The following is a 21,266-nucleotide window of genomic DNA, read 5'->3' as shown; positions in this document are numbered from 1 at the left end:
AAAAACAACTCTATGAAGTGGTATTATTAAGCAACTGAAGACAAGAAAAAAAGTCTTGATGAACTAAAGTAACTTTTGACTCCATGCTTTAAAACACTATTTTTCCACTGCCCTTGTGACACGGTATTTCAAACAACTTGGCGAATTTACTGTTATGTTGTTACGTAAGAGTCACCAATACATCCAGGTTTTCACAAAGACAGCATGTTATAAACACAAGACTTTGCTATGAATGCTGAGAAACTTATCCTGAAAGAGCTGCATACTGCATTGAACCAAAATTCACTTCGTTCAAAAACAATACCCATATTTATATGCTTCGGTAATTATTTTAGGTGGAAAAAGGTATTTTACACTTTGCCTTTTAAGATATCCTCAGATTAGATTAATTAGATTTCTGCCTTTCCTCCAACAAGTTTAAAATCCTTCTCCAAAGTTATTTTTTTTTTAACCCTCAGAAATGGTTGTATCAAACAAACATAAGCCATTGCAAGTTTCCACTATCTTCAACAAGAAAAGAAATTTAAGAGACAAACACAAAAATAAAACCCATGAGTGATCAGAAATGAAACTTAGACAGTTCTCTTAGAAGAACAAGCAAGGGAGGACTTAATTTTCAATATACAAGCTGTTGATATGAATATTGAATGAAAAAATGCACATCATGAAAATAAGGTTCACTTTTAATCCAAAGGACAATTCCACTGCAGAAACCTACGGGGTTTAAAAGAAATATGTGGGAACTCTGTCTTGCCTAGAGTTCTTACCCAGGACCCAGGTACTGTGGAACAGTCTTCTTTCTGTAAAGAAAGAAAGAAAGGTGGAAGCTTAAGCCTTGCTTTATCCAGGTGACTTGTGTGAAAGTCGTGAGTAGGGAAAAAATATAAACATCCACAGGTGCATGGCTATAGCACGGTGCCCAGCATTTCTCAAACAAGCTGTACACATTCCATGTTCAATGAGTTGAATGCATCTGGGACTGCTGGCCTGATAGTGCTTGTGTTTTACTGATAGACTTGTCTGTGTACAGTATCGAACAGATCTGAAAATACTGTTTTATTGTGTAAAGGTTGTATATTTGAATCTGCACATGTACAAAAAGCCTGTACATTACATCCAACTCATTCCAATTTTGTCATGTTTTCCACGTATGTGCATCAGATGTCCAGCATAAAAGCTGATCTATGTAGATAGAACATGTCCAAGATCTTAAAAATTGTAGAAGTTCAGACCACAGCTACCTCTTCTAGTGAGTCAGATTTACTAGATGAGTGTCTGAAACCTACAAACCCTTCCATGACTGAATTTCCAGGCAAAAAAATAAAAAAAATATAAAAAAAATCTGTGTAAGTTACCCCTAGACTATATATGTATATATTGGTATTGGATAATATAAATATATTGAATATATCATATATAAAAATATGCATTCAATTATATACTTTATGAACAGCCATAGCGTAAAAACACTGTGGAAAAATAAACAGGATGGCAATTCTTAATGGAATTTTTGGAATATCTGAAAATAGGCACATTATAATTTAATTTTAGAAGTTAATGCCTATTAGAAGTTGCATCAGTGATTTGATCATTTTCAGCAATTTGTCAGTTAGTGTCATGAAATTTCCTCTCTGGCTGGAATTCATATTTAGATGATAGGTTGATACTATTTTTTTCCCCGTTTTTTGTCATAACTGTTTGTTTCCTGAAAGACATTAACTGTGTTGCTAGTTGACTGCAAGCATGCACATGAAATACCAGCACACACTTAAGTAGGACTAAGATGGCAAAGTCAAAGATCTGTTAGTTTCTTCCCGTAAGTCAGAACGTGGCACTAGCAGCACCCACTTACATGGAAGGATACTCCTTCCAACCACCCAGGTAATAAAAGGTTCCTTTATATGCAAATTAAGATTTTTTTGTTTGTTTGTTTTGTTTTTTGAGTGCATTCGCTCATGGAAGGGCACAAAGTAGTGTCACAGTAAACAAAAAATAACTGAAAAAAATAGTATCTGCTTAGTACTTTCTAAAGATAACTCATTTTCAAAGGTATTTCTTGAATCTGCAAACCAGCCTTAATGAAAGGAGACATAATACAAGCAAGAATTCTCAGTGCTACAGCTATTGAGAAATGAGAAGTATTGACGGTCACTTGATTTGCATTCAAACAACTCAGCACCCATCTAATTTATTCTCTCATTTCACTGAATCCTCAAAACCCATTGCAACATGGGTTTTACAGTTGTAGAAATTCAGTCAAAAGCTGACAAACATGCCAATGACTTCAGGGAAAACTGCTGAAGGAGCAGAATTAGTATTGGATACCAGTTTATTCCTTAGACTACTATAACAAAGCTTGATTTCAAGAAGTTTTTATTATACTGAAGGTGTGTATATGGGGACAAATATATGTTTTCAGAACAATTTCAGCTATGCTCCATGTTTCTTCCTACAACCACAATGCAACACGATGTGCAGCTCCCCAAGACAGTGTTGAGCAAGCAAGCCCTGGAAAGCAAGTGCAATGCTCTGCCCTTCCTGAAAGGATAAACTTTAATTGGTGGATTTCAGCTAATCTCCCACACAGTGACACAAGTGACATACTGCAACCAGTGAATTACACCAGTTCACACTGTGCTGGCATTGGGCCTATTTAACTCTTCCTAAACTAACAAGACACAACATGTCTAACAAGCTGAGATATTCTCGTATCCTATCATAGACGTTAAAAAAAAAAAAGAAAGCAGAAATCAATAATTATTGCAATTCAAACAGTTCAGTTAAGCAAATGGATCAGTAAGGAGCAAGGATGTTACCAAAGATGTATGCATTAAAAATGCCAACTTCTAAAACTGGTGACCAGAAGAAAAAAGTTCCAAAGTTTCTTCTCAGTCAATTTCTTAAAGCTTCTGTTCCTGAGCAGTTATTTGAATGTCTTATCCCTGGACTAAGCACACTTCAGAGAATAAGACTCCGTTTCTTTTCAGTTCCTGTTTTTAGTCAAGAAACATAAGATGCAACAAAGGTTGAAAAACTGCAGAATTTTCTCTCTGTAGTCATAAGGCTCTTAACTGAGGTGAAATATGACCATAGGTTATCCCCAAGTTCTGCTACAATAGCAACCTCAGAAGAGGTTTCGTAGACTGAAGACAAAACAAGATAAAATTTCACAGAACCACTGACTACCCTAGAAGCTAGACAGCAGTAAAGTATAACTACTGTCTTCTTACATAATATTATTTTTAGTCGGCACAAATAGCATTTTTCCACCTGACTTCCCAGGAACTTTTGGTTCTGCTTTATTTAAAATGAAATAGAAAATAAAACAAAAACTACATTAACACAAAAAAAAAACTCGAACCTTGAAGGTTTCTCTTCTAGAATATTTGAGATGTCATTATTAGAGAAGCGTGAAACAGTGCAGCCATAAACAAAGACTTCAAGAAGGTTTTACCCCTCCATCTAGTTTTTATTATTCCATTTTACGTGTTCTGTCACTCACCACAGTGTAAAAAAAAAAAGTGCATAAATAATAAGGTGGGGGAGAGAGGAACTTATCTTTCTTAGTTTTGATATAACCTTATTATGCCTTTTTCTCCTGCCTCTTTAGGTGCTCTGCCATTAATCACAGACTGCTACAATAGAATTAGTTACACTCAGGTCTTTCAGCAGATGAAGAGATAATTGAAACCTAGCCACCTATGACAGCAATCCAATAAGCAGCAGGTACCTTAAGTGTCAAGGATTTCTTTAAAAGTTGAGATAAAACTGTTCTGGATTTATTTTCATGTGGCAAAACACTTCCTTTCTTCTCTTCACTATGTTTTTTTTTTTTTTCTTTTTTCTTTTTTTTTTTCTTTTTTTTTTTTTTTTTTTTTACAGTATTTTAACAAATCTAAAAGATTTCCCATGTATTGATGCCAAGGAAACCATCCATCTCCACAACTAAATCTGGCATACCTTGAACAGAGGTATGACTACATTTTAGACTACATTGGCATACTAGAGAAAGGATTTGAACTGTTCTAGACTAGGCTGTTCCTTGTTTTTTTCAGTTCAAATTGAAATGGACCAGTATTCTGGGAAGTTGCCACTGTGAAAACTACCTCGTTCTGTTATTTCTGTATTCTTTATTTAGAGCAACTAAATTAGTTTTTATGCTATAAAAAACAGAAAGGATTTTATTGCCTAAATAGAAATATTAATTTAACATAAATTTGGAGGACTCACAATGCCTGTAATTTCTTCCTCTGATGGTGTGGTATTGGAGAGAAAAAATATATATATGCTTTTCCAGGTGAACTTTGGCATATACTGATAGGTAATGCCTGGAGTTTGATATTTCTACACAGTGCACGACTCTTATCCAAAAGTTCAGCCAGACCACAAAATGGGAGGTTCACATGTTGCTTTTGTTTCAGGCTTCCAGCAGGGAATAACCAGCAAAAAGTATCCACAGTAAGAATAAATCTTTGTAGAAGTGGAAGAATAGTCTTCATGACCCTGAAATATGAGCCTGCTACTCACTAAAGAAAAAGTGTGGGGAGATGGAACCACTCTTCACAAATGTATTCACAAATGAGCTGAAGGTACAGGCTGAAGGCCAGTCAGCTTTTCTAACTCTTTGAAAGTTGAAAAGCAAAGATGTATCATTTTTGGTGGGATAACATTAAATAAAATACATCACAAATCAAATGATCAGAGGTGAGTTTTATGTTTTGAGGGCTTAAGTAAAAACTGTAAAATGTAAAAAAAACCAAACATGTATGTACAAACAGAAGAAAGTGATATTACTATTGTTACTTATGCCAGATTAAAATAGATAACTGTTTTGATTTTAAAAAATTAGTCAAAAAGTTCTGTTTCATATACAAAGAGTAGATATAAGTAATATTCTTCTTAACTTTACTTTTGAATTCTCATTCGGGTATGGTCATTTTAAAAACTCAATTTGGATATGTATAAACTAAAGAAATATTAATTTTTTGAAGAAAATTTCTGATCTCTCTTCCATACAAAATAGGGTCCAATGGAAATTCTCAGATTCTATATAATTGTAAAGTAACACCTGATCTCTAATGCTGACAGAAGTAGAAGAATTTAATCTTTAGATCATGGCCCAATTTTAACTGGATGAGGTCTCTCTGGTTAAAATAAGTAAACCTCATTTTAATTCATTTCTCCTTGTTATCAGTGACAACTGTAAGTCCAGAACTGTCTGTAAATCCTGATTAACTTCCATTGTACAGAATTTGCAACCCCACATATTATTCGTTCCAGAACTTTAAGGTTGGTGCTACTTTTCAAAGAAGTTGTACTCGAAAAGAAAAAGAACTCTGGTTTTGAGTATAAAGCATAGTCAAACTGGAAAGTGCAGAAGGTTCATTATTTATATAAAATTATATTCTGCTCTACCAGATTCTCATAAGTCTGTCTGTCATGAGATCAGATGAAGCACTTGAAGCTGTCCAGCAGTTTCCTGATAATTATTTTAATCAACACCTGTAAATACACAGTATTTGAACTAGGAATCTATGATATTTATTTTTAATTCTAGAACATGTGCTTTTAGACCACATATTTTCAACTGTTCTTAAACATAAGATAAAAGGTTTATCTGTTAAGATAAACCATCACATCAGAAATGTAGCAGGTAATCATAAAGTCTATCATTCCACCACTGACTAGGCAAAGCAGGAAGTACATGTCAGGAATACCACAGATTCATCTTTGGAGATAAGCAAAGTCCTGAGAAACATGACCAAATATCTAAGCTAGCCTTGCTTGGGGGAGGGTGCTGGTGGGGAAGGGATTGAACAACATGACCTCCTAATGTCTATTCAGCTCTAAATTATCTGTGATCTTTATATTACTTCAGAAATGTAACTGAGGTAGGAAACAACGTATCAAAGAGGAAAAACAGAATAAAGAAACTTTCAAACTGAAATGAATGTACAAGTAAAACTTGATCTTGACATGAACATTAAGAAGAAAGATTAGAACAAAACAATTTTTAGTCTCACCAGGAGGAAGAGTGCAAAAGGGTGCTTTATTGCTTCACTGAAAATTATACCAATATTTCTTTTAAAGAAGCAACCACTGCCTTCATGCAAAACAAAGGAAGTCTATCCAAGTATTGTGAAGTTGGGATACCAAATAATATTATTTGTTCTGAGAATTAGCTGACTTTTTTTTTTTGGCCACCATGCAGGCTTGATGTATTAGACACCATTTATTTTTATTTAAATATGGTGTCTATGACCTATATTCTATGTGTATCAATTAATTGATCAAAAATCACACCTTGTATTTGTTTTTTTATTTCTCTCCCTCATCAGAACTAATGAAAAAGATTCAGGATTATGGTTGAAGAAACACCTTTTTTATTCATTTCATATGTCTAACATAAAATCGACTTCTATTTACATGATGGTAATTCAACAGTAAAGCTTTTAAGTAATCATTATAGAAAGATTTTTAGAAGCCTTGTAGATTATATCAATCAAGTGTGCTCACTTTTCTGTCTTAAAAAACAACAAAACACCTTAACAATGACAGCATAGTGCTTTTTGAACATTCAATATTTCAGGATTTTTGTTATTATTATTTTTAGGACCTGGTGTTATTAGCCCTGGGAGATGCTCCAACTACAAAACCTTGGTCAGATTTAAGCTCGAGAAATGCAAGTACTCTTTAGAGGCTAACTTATTAGCTACCAGAAAGCCACCACTTTCTGACCAAGAAAAAAATATACGTATTCTCACCGAACAGTGTTTTAAGGACTCCACTGGGCATGACTTAGTAGTGCGTTACACGGTCCCTTCAAAAATACTTAACTGCCATCTAGTGGCTGAGTAGCCCGACTTCTTTATAATATCCTCCAGGCTCTCCGAACGCTTCTTCCCTCATTTCTATTATTTCTACCTTTATTCCTTCGGGGCCTGAGAAATTTTGACATTAACAGAAACCAGGGTTTCAATCATAAAGCTCAGCTACAGGTCATACAGGAGGAAGAACAGAATCTCACAAACTATATTGGGGTCTCATCTCAGAGAATAGAATATCAGACACTCTTAGTCAATCACTTAATATAATAAAATTTAGTTCATTTATCTATTACCTGAAGACAAAAAATAGCACTTATTAGGATTTCTATACAAGAAACCAAATCCTTAAATTGCAGCATGTTTAAGTTGAAAGTAAATTCTAATTTCAAGAAGCAAAGAAATCTACATTAATAACATTGGAAACTTCCGCATAAAAACATTTAAAAGACAGAGTATATCTGATTTGTCTGGGAGGTTTAACAAAGGTTAGCCTCCCCCTTACTGCCCAAGTAAACTGTTCTGCACTTGTGCAGTTCCTATGACTCTAGCAGTAAAGTCTTCTGCCAGGTTTCCATCATTTCTTGCATCACAAAAAGTTTGTTTCCTTTCTGTACATATTTGATAAAGCGTATTTTTTTCTCAGTGCTAACAAGAGAACACAATATGCCTACATATGCTTGGTGACATTCACCTGTTTTAATTTAAAATATCCTAACTATAACATTAAACATTGGGCCTGAAATTAGAATGTAAGTTGCTGCACCACACATTGCAAATCTAGATAATTTTGTGAAAAGGTCAATTTAAAAAAAAAAATAAATCTAACTTTTTGCAGCTTTTTATTTTCTGAGATTGGGATATGCTGGCATGACACTGCAGGAAGTTTACATTGACAACAGTTCTCCTTAAAACGATATATCTGTTTTTTTGTGAGGACACAGACCACTAATATATACTTTGCAAAATGCAACAGGTAGAATTCATTATCATTTTGTTCATAAGGAATACTTCCAGGAAGTTTGCTTCTTTCATTCTCTCCTCAATGAAAACACTTTGTTTTACCTCCCTGGGTATGTTTTTTTTTTTTTTCCTTCCCTCCTGTAACACTAGAGCAATACTTTTTATAGGAAAAGAGTTGTCTTAGAGTCTTAGAAGAGACATTCATTGCCTGCCCACTAATTCTGTTTCAAAAAGTAATCTGACAAGTAGTGAAAGGATATAAGAGGAGTAGCATATGTTCCCAGGATCATTGGACCCTTCTGAAAGAACATCTCAAGAAGGAACATGCAAAATGAAGCAGAGCAAAAAATGTTAATAATAATAATATGCCACAGCATGAGGACTTTTACCTCATGAGCTCCAAAATAATTTTTTTGATTTCTACTGAACACAGTTGTTAACCAGTATCATTTACAGTTGCCTCTATCTTGGTGAGAGCCATGTCATAAAAAATGATAAAGGTTTAAAAAAAATTTTGATTGTAGAATAATTTCCCCATTTCAGATAAATCTTACATTTACCTTCTTTACCTCACCTTATCTCTACACATTATCTATCAGTCTGAACTTTCAGTTATGAAAGTTTTGAGCAGCATGCATGTTTCCAAGACAAAGTTGAGCTATGACACTGTATAATAAAATGAAATGTAAGCCCCAATCCATCCAACGTTTTGTAATTTCTAGACGGACACATTATACATTTATGTTTAAGGATACACAAACTTTTTTTCCAGTATTACTACGTGTCAAAATTAGAACATTCCAAATGACATTAAGTAATAATAACAGGGAAAAGGGTTGTCATCAAGGTGTAGCAGTTAGAAATATTCTACAGAGACACTCCAATAGTCAGAATTATAATATTTTCAAAGCAGAAAGTATATTCGACATTGCAAAAAGTGTCCTGTAATTTAAGGTTTTTAAAGCTAGAATTGTTTCCCTATGATATTGTTGGAAAGTGCACCAACAGACCATGCAGCATAAATCTGTCTTTAGTGCCTGAGAGCTGCCAAAATGTTGTCTGGTTGTTACTATTTGTTGAAGTACACGGCGTTCCAAAAGGCTTATTATTTTGGTTGAGGGATTATTTGTTGGTTGAAATGAGGTGAACCAAACCAAAATGAACAACTGAACTTAAAATGCTACAGGCATAATGTTTTTTTTGATGGCAAAATTTTCCACTGTAATTATGCTTTAGATACTCAGTGTAAACTATCATAGAACCAAACTACTAGAAATTGGATCAGTCTGGCAAAATCACATCTCCTGAGATAGGATTACAGAGACCAGCCATCTTCAATGGAATGATTAACAATTCGTTACATCTGTATGCTGACCTTTAAATAAATGCAATCAGGGCTTTCTTTATAAATTTGTGTGATACTAAGAATAGACACTCATTGTAAATGACCAAAAAAAAAAAAAAAAAAAAACAAACAAACAGAATTTTAAAATAATTAAGATAATAATATAAGAGAACAAGGAATTTAGATGACTGTCATACAATTTGTAAGTTTTGTTTTTGTGATGTCCCACTAACAAGGCTTAGTTTGCACATACTCATTTCACAGTTAGAAAAAGTTTTTTCTTTGTGTTACATCTCTACCACATAAAATAAAACAAACTAAACTTGAGTTAAAGTGTAGGGAAAATTGCAATGGTACCATAGAAGATCAGGGGTGTGAAAGAGAAAAGAACTTGGCTCTTGCACAAAAGTACAGCTGCCAAATCGCAACATCAGGTTTGAAGCTCAAGTTTCTAAATGAGTTTCTCTTCTTCATTCACTAAAGAATTTAGGACTAACCAAAATTTGTTTGTTTTGAGAAGACCTTGTAGACATTGTTGTTCATTTTTGGCATTTCAAAACTAGGAGTTGAAATGGATGCCAGTTTCTCTTATTTTCCTCCTGCACTAAAAACAAGCACCCCCATGCTCCCCCCCCCCCTTTTTTTTTTTTTTTTTTTAAATTGTGACTTCTTAAAATTTGCTGTTTTTCAGTCAAAGATAGCTATCTTAAAACTTCAGGAAATTATGCTGCAAAATATAAGGTTATGGTCATAAAGGTTACATCATAAAGGTAAGGAAATTGTCAGAATATACAAAAAATAGGCCCTTCCAATGGTGAGAAAGTGCAGAATCAATGGGGGGATGGGAGGAGAGAGAGAGAAAGAGAGAAAGAGAGAGAGAGAGAGAGAGAAGAGTTTTAATTTAGAAGTATTTTTGCAATTTTTACTCAATGATTTATTATAAGTGAGATAATTTATCAGCATCATTTTACATTTGCATTTGTTTCTATGTCAATATTGACCATATCCAATTATTTTTATCTCATGTGGGCAATGTCTTTTCCCAGGGAAGATTTATGGTACAAAGGAAGTCTATGAGTAAACTCAGTTGATCAGTATCAAATTTTACACTAGATCAACCCCTCTGTGTTATTACCTACTTGCCTAACCACAGCCAATGCTTGCTTTCTTCAGAAAGAAAACCTGTACACAAACTAGACGAAGAATACAAGAAACCTCTTTAGTCTTAAGTAGAGACATTTCATAGTGTTTCATCACTTTTTAAAAAGTACAAATCACACCAAGAATAAACTGACTGAAGTTCATCTACAAGCAATGAAATAAATGTTATTTTTACCATTCTACTTTGTAGATTTTATATATATATACACATATATATATGTATATATATATATAGAGAGAGAGATAGATACACTCAACTGTTATGGACTGCTTAATTGTATCCACTGAGAGTTTCTCACATTAAGTAACTTCCACTCTGATTTTCAACGGAAACCAGAATGAAGACATAGTAAAGCAAAAACTTGAAATGATGTTTTGTCAATGAGGTGATCATGCTTACAAAGCATTTATTGCTGCTCTTCATTGATGAATAATAGTACAGAATGGAACAAGTTCACATTATTGCTGTAAAAGACAAACATTAAGCAAGATGGATGGTGATCTCTAGCATCAGCAAATGCAATTCATTAATCAGTCAACATGATAGGTTAGTTAAAGACAGAAGAAACACCAAACTTTATTTGTTCAGGCAACCAAGCAGTGTTCTAGTGCTGCTGATTAAACTTCATTCTAATAGTAAGCGAATTAAATCTTTAGGGGAAGTACCAAAGCAGTCATAAATATTTTCATTAAATTTCCAGAAAAAAAAAAAAATTATCATAGTGAATTAAAATTCTAGATACTGATAAAATATGCTTTTATGTGCAATGTCTTTCTAGATATATATGAGTAAGCTTTAAAAAAAAGCCAAAAATATTGCTAATGAAAAGTAGTAAAATACTGAAGTAAAATAAAAAAATGCATGGGACAAATATTTTACAATTTACACTTAAGATACTGCTATGCAGAATAATTTTATGATATAAATTTAAATTAAAAAAAAAAATCTAGTCTTCAAATGTTCTTAATTATGGAGATTAGAAAACTTAAGTAACTGACTAGAACTCTTGACATGTTGTTGATAAGACAAAAACATGTAGGTAATATACCTCCTTCCCCCATTCATGTTCATAAAATCCCTGCTTGAACCTGAACTGCATTTGCAAGTCTAACAATCAAGAGAATACATTTCACTAGGCATTTCTTATTTTCTTCCTCCAAAACAAAAGCAATGATCATTTTTATAAAATACTGCTCAATGCAGCAATGCTTGAGGCACCCAGTCATTAGCATAAAAGAAGAGGGTTGGGCAAAAAACGGTCAGCCCTAACCCTCCCTGAAAAAAAAAAATCTCTGCCACCATTACTCACACAATCTTCAGGAGAAGATCTAGTTATATTAGATAATCACTATTTCTTGGCAATACCATCAGACCTCTGGAACCAAGCATTACTTCTGAATGAACAATAACATCTCACAAGAATCATCTTAGGTAGGCAAGTACCTTGAATCTTTGCATCTAGATACGCTATGGAGCATGTGAGTATTCTGAAATAAAAATTTAGATTTAAAGAACGCTTCTGAATGTTCGCATTCTGAAAATTAATTACACAAATAAGAGCTATTGCATAAGTGTCTGTAGTATGTCTTTTCCATTTTTTTTGTTTACAGAATGCTAGATAGAACACTTCTGTCAAGATCTTACCTGTACCTGCTGAACATCTTCTATGAATTTTTTTTCTGTTTCTAGTATAGTAGATTTCAACTCTGAATCTGAAAAAAAAAAAAAAAGTATAGCTTTTACAATATACATAGATTCCACTGATCCTTCAAAATACATACTAAGAATTTAATGAAAATAAGACAAAATTAAAAAGAAAACCATTAAATCTCCCACTTCCCAAGTTATGCATCTAAAGTTAATTAAGCAGGTTGTATATATAAATAAAGCCAGTCTGATCTCAACATGCAATGTATTTAGTAAGACTCTACAGTAAACGGTATAGTCTTAGAAGCCTACCACAAATCTTCAAAGAACTCCTTTAATTGTCAAAATTTCTGTTTCAAAGAAAAATAGTTACTTATGGCTCTATTATTTTTATCCAACAAAAAGTTAAGTAATAGTTCTCATGCTTATTCTTCCCATCCAACCTCATTAAGATGTATCTGTGTCCTTCAGATCTGCAGATTGTATCTGTTCATAAAAGATTACTAGAACCCATAAACAGGCTGACTACTGTTGGCAGATATGTTGTCTTTTTGACATCCTCCACAGGCCCTCCTTCATTCTACTATAAAATTTGAGATGGCCACTAGGAAACAGACAATGATACAGATCTAAACCCACATTTTAAAATTGTTTGAAAGACAGTTGACCTTACTAGACTAAATACCTTTTGATAAATCTCAATTTCATCCCAATGATATTAGTCCCCCTCTCTGGCATCTTAGCAGTATGAAGATAGTCTGGGACTGTACACTTATTGTGAAACTGTACAGTCATAGCTTCCCAGAACTGGAGGCATTCAAGCTGAGGATATAAAACTAATTCTTCACCTTTTGAGTCTATGGTCCTCTCATTTGTGTAAAGAAACAGCATTAACAGCATTATTTGACTTTCAGAATTTTGACCACAATACTCATTTACCTTGAAAGACAGCAGTACTTCATTCCAATAGTACCTTTTTCTATTATTTTCTACTTCAGAATAACTCATAAGAGTCCTAATAAATATCTAAGAATTTCTCCATTTAATTACTCTTTAGACAGTATACTTGAACAGTTATGGTTTTAAACAGAACCACAGATCTCCAGGCAATAAAAAATAAAATGTGGGACTAAAAACTTTTTATTTGTGCTCCCCCTCTCTACCCTCCCCCCCGAAAATAGGCAAAGCATAAAGCTCCCCCAAACTGAATTTCATTTCTTAGTTTAGAATAATTATCTAGGTTTTGTCTAACTATTAGTCTTTGAAATCTCAATTTTAATAAAAAATGCAACTAAACCTAACTATAAAAAGTTACATTAAAACCTTGATTGTGCAAATATTTATTTCACTGAGAAGCATGTGCTGCATATCTGTGCTTTGCTTGTGCAGTGATGCATTTTGATTACCTACTGAATGAAGGAAATCACAAATTCTGTGCTGAAAATGACACAAGCATATAACAACCCAATACACATTCAGGATTCTCAAGTTTTTTTTATAAGTTATTGCAAAGAATAACAAAGATATCTTTAATGTATTTTGAAAGAGTGCCTTGTAGTTAAGACACAGGGCTGTGAATTAAGATAAGTTTTTTATTCTATGCTTTTTGCAGGTTTAAAAAACAAAAAACAAACAAAAAAAAAACCTACCCTATCTGTTCTTCAGTTTCCTTGTTTTTAGGAGTAATTTTGAGGAAGGAATAAACAAGGAATAAATCCCTTGTTTTAGGACATAATTAGTAACGGGGGTGGGGGGGGACGACACAGCAGCTACACAGTGAGAAGTTTTCTAACCATCTTAGTAGCTGCTGCTAATTATGTGGATTATGCCTCCAATTAGTCATAGTGTACTTTTGTACACATCACAAGAACAGAAATTTCTTATACCTTCCCAGAGAAGGTCTCATGCATCCTTCCTAGGGTACCACTAAATAGCAGGCAAATCTGATGACTATTTGCAGGAACATGGGAACAATTTTGATCAAAAAACTCCACATACCTAATTCCTATACATTTGGCCTCCTCACAGCTTTCTGACAATCCCGTCTGTTGGGAGGTGAGGTGTGTAAGCAGGAAGTGTCATTGGCAGAGGCAGATAATCTGCAAGGCTACCACTTGAATACTAACAACTTTTATTTATTTATTTACCCTTTTTGTTTACTAAAACAACATTTCAAGTCTTATGTGGCAGAATTTTCCCAATTATAAAAGGCTGGATGAGGATAGGCAGTCATTAACTAGAAATAACCCATCACGTCCCACTTTGATATGTTTTGATTATGGATAAATCATGCCTTGTTGCTGACTTTTACATAACTCCATTTACTGAAGCAAATTTAGGATGATACCAACAAATTAGTCACTCAAGTCTCAGGGCTACTCAAACCAAAACAATTGTCTTCTCTTAAGGAAGGGAGTTTTAACATTTTCAAAATAAGGAACTGTCAGATACTTGTTTTACAAATTATTTGGAAGAAGAGAACTTCCTTGGCTAACCATACCTTGACAGATTTCCAAACCCAGGAAAACAGGCTTTGGATCATCAGATAGAAAATTAGCAGTTTACATGTATATACCACTACATTTAGTTCATGATATCAACAGATTTTGTCCAAAAACTTCTCTGAATCCAGAACAATATTTTTTGGTAGGAGTATTTGCTGACTGAACCCAAAGTTATATTAGATAATTCCAAACTTCTTTTTTTAAATAAAACAAAAAAAAATCTGATCACTCTAATAGCCTCTTGAACCTAACAATGCTCCACAGGATGCAGCACAGCAAAGCTATTTAATATGTACTATATGAAACCAAAGCTATTTAATATATATTATATGAAACAGTGATACTTCGCTTGTTTAGGAACAGATTACCTAGCACCCTGCAGAATTTCCTCTTACCTTACTTAAAATTTGAAGACCTAGTATTGCTGTCCTGCTGATGATAGCAATAAAAAGACTATATATAAAAATATCCTGCTACATTCCTCTCTGGATAAATACTTTGGTCTAAAATGCAAGTTTTTGCTTTTAAACTCTAGTGTTAATATTGTACACGTTTAAACATACAGCAAAAACAATACATATCATAAAATGTATGTAGAGTAGCTATATTAATTTAAATCCTTAAATAATTGTTGCCCTCTCCATGTTTCAAAGGCCACCTATACATAAAACAATTTAATTACAAATCTTGAAGATATGAACCCTTTAGTATTCACATGGAATATCACTCACCTCTAGGTTCTTCCACATGGCAAGCATGCAAACAAACAAAAAGTTCAATTATTTATCTACCCGAATTGTATTCAGAACATTTTTTTTTTTCCTTTTCTACCCTGCAAATTCACACCAACAAATAAAATGTCAGTAATATTTTATTTATTTATTTATTTATTAAGTCAACACCTCAAGTAAATTTTGAGAACTATTTATGTTCCATTTAGAAGTGGTAAAATACACTATTTTCCCTTTTACTTCTAATCCAATTTTCTTAATATTTGCAGTTTTTGAGAGGGTCATAACTAAGGAAAAAATACTATAGACATTATGTACATGCAGTAGGAACAATATTAAATAGAACAAGATTAGATGGAAACAAGCAATGTATAAGATGAATAGATTTAATTATTCATTGTGATTGAAGTACTCTTCCAAATAGTACTTCAGTAAATTAAAAATAGTAAAAGAAAAAAAATGTATTTTTTTTCAAAATAAGTTAAAAAAATGTATTTCAAAACATATTAAATCTATGCTCATCTAGATATTAGAAACAACAAACTCGTTTACTTGCTGTCATGATAAAACCTCAAAGTAATATAGTGAAAAAAAAACAAACATTTTCTCTTTTGTCTTTCAAGTGCAGAGTCTGTTCACAGAAACTGTGATCACACATCCATTAGCTAAATCTCCAAGAAACACAATCTTTCTTCTTAGAGTACCTGGCAATTAATTTAGTTACCACATATGGCCACACTCATTAAATACTACATAAAATAGTAGATCTTTAGTCAAAAATTGGACTATTGAAGTAGCCCAGTTGTTGGAGTGTTCTACACTCTTAATTGTACCAGTGATATGCAGAAATGTTTCCTTGACCACAAAGCCACTGCATCAACAGAATAATATAGCAATGTTGCATTTTTGTTGGCACCACTTATCTTGCTTGTGAGCACTGGAATAAGTGATACCAGTAAAAGAGAAGTGTTGCCATGACAAATGATGTCCATGCAAGGAACACTTTGCTTGTGTTCCAGAGGAAGTGGTAGAGAAGTCACAAAAAGAAGGAAATCTGAAATTAACTCCACCCAAAGGCTACAAGCACAATAAAGAGATTTGTTGAAATAATGACTTAATTCTTCAAATTTAAGCAATGAAAAAAAGGAGTGGTAGGAAACGGAAAAATTGAAAATACCCAGTGGCTCTCCATAGAGGTCATGGGAGATTGAAAGTGATGAGAGCCATTGAATACTAATGCAAAACTAAGCCTTTAAAAACCTGCGGTATTTGCCCATCAACACTAGTAACAGAAAACAGGTTTAAAATTCTCTTCTAAATTTCTTCGTAAGCTACAAGAGGGTTTTTCATTTTGTTCAATTCTCAACTGGACAAAAGCTTTTTGAGTATGCTGAAGATTTCAGGAATTGGCTGGTAGAATAACCTAATGAAAATTTAAGATAAACTTTTTTTTTAAACAAGACCTCAGTTTATTTTTCAGACACACTATTCCTACCTCTCTGTCAGCAGGGGACTGCTGAATCCACGAAGGAATAACTTACACCACTCTAATAATTTTCAATATAACACCAGTGGGCTTCTGAAGTTTTCCATATTTTTAAGAATAGAAAAGTACCCATATTTCATGGCTCTGAAGGAATATAAAATTGGAAAAGAACAAAGGTCAAAATATCTGGTAAAATCCATTAGTCAGCAGATGCCAGGTGCACATCTTGATTGTTAACAAAAGGCATATATTTTTGCTGAATATTTTATTAGATTCATACCAGCTAACAGTATTTCTGATACTAATACAAGATCTTTAAAATCAGGTATGTCTTACAAGTTAAGATATTAAGGTCTTATCTTGGATTCTAAAAGGCAGAAGCTCACTCCCCGTGCCATACATATATCTTGTCTGCATCCAAGAATATACCTGTTTCCGTAATTTTGAGTCCTTGTTCTTCATCTGGTGGTTTGGGTGGGGGCCACACAGATGGAATTCTCCTTGGAAAGCTTCCTTCAGCGTAATCTGATGAATGCGTGGGTTGGCTAACTGCAGCCCAAGTATACAGCTGGTCTTGCTATGGTTATAAAAAGAGGGAGAAGAAAAATATGGTTAAGAGTTCATATATGAAGACATTTTCAAAATATCAAATCCTTTGCTTCCAATACAAATAGTTCATTATCCACCCCTATATCAAGGCAGGCTTCTTTATATACTCTTCATCTTCTTACAAAGACTTTGCATAAACCTGCATTAAAAGAACTGAATGTTCTGATTTTGAAATTATCTCTATTAACAATAGAGAAACAAAACTTTTACTTATCTGCAGCACAAGAGGCTAGAATACAGTTCTGCATTTCTTGAGCATGTGAAGAACTCTGACATCTCTCCTTTTTTCAGAGAGATAAGTTTCTGTCCATCACAACTGTACTACTTTACATAGGACTAGTTCACAGTTTAAAGAGAAAAAAAAATATTTCAGTCCATACTGTATACTGTTTTATATTAAATGTGCAAGCCAGAAAAGAAGCAGGACTATTCCTAGAAACATTTCAGCATAAATTGAATGGAGATATTTATTCTTTAAATCTCTGTTAATTTTTGTCATTTACATTTCCATATTCATAGAGAGACAGCTAAGAAGGTGAGATGGCTTTTTTTGGAAAAAAAATTATTCTTAATCCTCTAGGATCAGATCAAAATATATCTTTGTTTTTCAATAGCTTTGAATTTAATCTGCTTTGTAAAAGTAGGAGACATCCAGACTGTCTGATGAAAGGCACAGCAAACAGTTATGCTTTAAACCAGAAGAAAGTTTAGCTGACCACAGTTCAAGCAGTTTTTGTTGCAATCCTCAGTATGCACACCAACATGCACACCTTGTGACTAAACCTTTTTAATACTGTAAACTCTACAAAAAAAAAACACTCACAACAAGATCATGAATGTCCTAGTATTTGGCCTGGAAACATGCAAAATACTATAGTACAAAACTGAAAAAGTCAAGTCACAGGATAAAAACAGTCATATCATGCAGTACTATCTTCTTACAAAGATCACATTTATGATCCCTCATTCACACTTTTGTCTAAGTAAAATATTGGTAATATGTATTTGTTTTGCTGCATTCTTCATTTTTAAGATTTACAACTTTTGATTATTTCTCCTTTACACAGATCCTAAACAAGTACTGAAGACACTCAGGGGAAATAACAAAACCCATTTAATACTTCTTGGGATAATATCTACTTCGTATGACTAAGCTTCTACTTGCCTAAACATAAGTTGTGATGAGAGTGGTAAGACCTTATTCTATTAAGACCTTATTCTATTAAAAAACACCGTAAAAAATCAGACACAGACCTTCAATTAAAGCAAATTAATAAAAAGCTTAATACAAAACCACATCAGGTTGTTTACTTAGCCATGAATGCCATTTATTTATTTTTTTCTGCACAATCAAAATCCCAACAAGGGTAAAATAATTCAGTAACAAACCAGAACAAAATATTGTTGCCCATTACGTTGCTCAGAGTTGTAAGACATACATGGTCCAAAGAACACAGAGAACAGCAGAGGGTTACTTGGGTAAGCATAGTCAACTTTCAATGGGGATTACCTGTAGGGTTACAGAGCTATAAAACAGAAAATGACAGACTGTAGATGATATTGACATAATATAAAGGAGGAAGACAATTAAACTACTCCTAGACATATTTCAGCATGCCAGTTCTTCAAAAATATAGCATAATCATTGAACAAATAAGTTTTGAAGTATGATTAGTCTACATGAATTAAGATGTGTTAAAAATCATGGTAGGTCTCAGAGCTATGGTACAGATGGGATGCATTAGCAGGGTAATAAAACATGAAGTACCTATGTTCCTGCTGATAAAATTTATGGCATATGAACTATGAACAGTTAAGACATCACACAACTTCATCACAGACTCCCCTAAACTGGCGTATTTGTGAGTATATAAAATCATTTATTGTTTTGTTATTTTTATGGTTTTGGATTTTTATTTATTTATTTATTTATTTTTAATTTTCTGTTTGACATAGAGAAGGACAGGAAGTAGAATTGTAACATAACAGACGTTTACAGAGGAAAATCTAAACTTGCAAAAAGCCTTGAATGGACATACATTACAGACAAAATGCATCAGTGTTCAACATATTAACAAAGTGATTAACATCAGCTAAATTCTGGTTACTTGCAAACTTATAAACAGAATTTTGAATATGAAAAGCCCTCATGACAGAAAGGCAGTCTGAAGGTCTAGACTTTGAGTTGATAGTCGATAAACTGCACTTAAAATGGGAAAAGATTAACCCTATCTCCACTTCCATGTCCTTTAAGAGATGAATCATTTGAATGTCCTAATATTTGAGACACTGTCCAAAATTTCTTTGCCTTTTGTCTTTAATTCCTTGACAGTTAATATAATGGACCCATCATGTTTCTCCTTCTCCAAAATTGATAATGCCATAAATTTGCATGATTATTAGAGCATTTTGAGAAAGTCCTTTAACATAATAGAATTAGCTGCATATAGCCTATTCAAGCAAAATAAATAAAAAATAAAAAAATCCAAATAAAAACCAGACAGATTTGCTTTTGCCATTAATATTTTTTTTTACTGAAAGGATCCATGAACTTCCACCTCCAACATTTTTCCTTTGGTACTTTCATTTTAGAAGCAGTTTTTACTAGATATCATAAGTACAGCCAATGAATTCTCTTACCGTAAACAAGCTTTGAATGCATCTGGAATTTCCACTTCATCTTGCTCAGACTCCGCTATCTAGGATAAAGCACTGCTTTGGGATGAAAAATAATAAGAATTCCTCTACTGAGCGATCCCAGTCTTATTTATTTGGACTAATTTCTGGTCAGACGTTGAAAGCTTAAAGCTGTCTGAGTCCAGTGCACTAAATGTGATATCAAGAAGAGAGTTCTTGTTTCCACATAACCTTACACAGCACTTTCCACTGGTTCTTAAAACTGCAGAGCATTTGCACATGGGCGAGGCAAATTGCCTGCAGGATCTGATGATATACAATCAATAGACATTTTACTGCTTATAGATGCTAGTGTTGAGAACAAAGATACACACCATCAGATCTGTAGTTTAACTCACTCTCTTCCCAGCCAGATGTCACCAGGCACAAAGTATGTCTTTTTGTAATAAACTTTAATTCTCAGGTACCATAACACTACATTTGAGGTACAAAATATATTAAATATTAATTACTTTCCTTCACTGTATGAGCAGAAGATATGCTTACTCTCCTACTAATCTTTAAAGACAAAAGCCAATGCTGTGAGCTACTGGAAGTAAGGGCCTTTCATAAATGAGATGAAGAAAGACACTGGTGGACCCAGAAGAGAAGACCTACAGCAAACGTCAGAAGGCATAGTGGTGGTGCTTGAGCTTTCAGGGTAGGGACCACACCGATTTTTCACACTAAGAAACCAGATTTTCTTCCTGTGTCAAAGACTGAATTCAAAATTATCACATTTACCACATAGGAATATGATGCACAAACTTGTATCCATGCTTCTGGCAGCAGTATTGCTCCTGTAGATGTGCAGATTATACAACCTTCTGTTCAATGCCACCTTGGTTTTTAAATCAACTGTATCTTCTTCCAGTTCGATGGACAAAAATAGCCATTATGAGAAATGGTTGAGAGGTACAAAAACTGGGTATGAAACAGCAAAGAACAAATACAAGGCTACCCAAACAGGTTACAAAAGCATAAATTAGAAATTTGAAGAAAAGAAAGGAAAAACATAAATCTGATCAGGGGTATTTTGAAAAATCTCAAGAAAAAAAAAAAATACTTGAAGCCAGATCATACGTGGTGAGATGGGAAAAGGTGGGGCAGTTTCAAAGGCATACTGCTACCAGGAAAAGCATCTGCACTTCAGCTCAGAAAAGCAGCAGATGGCAGAAACACATTAACAGTACCTCCAATCTTTCTTATACTAGAGTGAATTGGTACTAACTTCCCTGGTGGCTCCCATGTTAGGGCCTGGTTCCACCATGGATTATCTCTCAGACCATTTAATTTCAAATAAAAAAACTAATGCAATC

At 33.6% G+C, this 21,266-nt stretch overlaps 1 protein-coding gene across 4 annotated transcripts in view; it reads right to left on the bottom strand.

The window, feature by feature from the left end:
- Positions 1-21,266, bottom strand: part of FMN2 (formin 2) — a 181,234-nt gene that overhangs the window by 115,858 nt on the left and 44,110 nt on the right. For 3 of the 4 annotated variants that reach the window (XM_072035606.1, XM_072035607.1, XM_072035605.1), the window contains exons 4-6: positions 17,092-17,239; positions 11,939-12,006; positions 768-800 (exon numbers count right to left, since the gene is read on the bottom strand). In XM_072035606.1, coding sequence (XP_071891707.1) covers positions 768-800; positions 11,939-12,006; positions 17,092-17,239 — 249 coding nt within the window. The remainder of the gene's footprint in view (positions 1-767; positions 801-11,938; positions 12,007-17,091; positions 17,240-21,266) is intronic. The other variant, XM_021275158.4, reaches the window with a different exon arrangement.

This window comes from Anas platyrhynchos, chromosome 3 (assembly GCF_047663525.1).
Source record: "Anas platyrhynchos isolate ZD024472 breed Pekin duck chromosome 3, IASCAAS_PekinDuck_T2T, whole genome shotgun sequence".
NCBI classification, from domain to species: Eukaryota; Metazoa; Chordata; class Aves; order Anseriformes; family Anatidae; genus Anas; species Anas platyrhynchos.
Note: the sequence above shows the minus strand (reverse complement) of the source record. Positions and strands in the feature narration are given on the sequence as shown.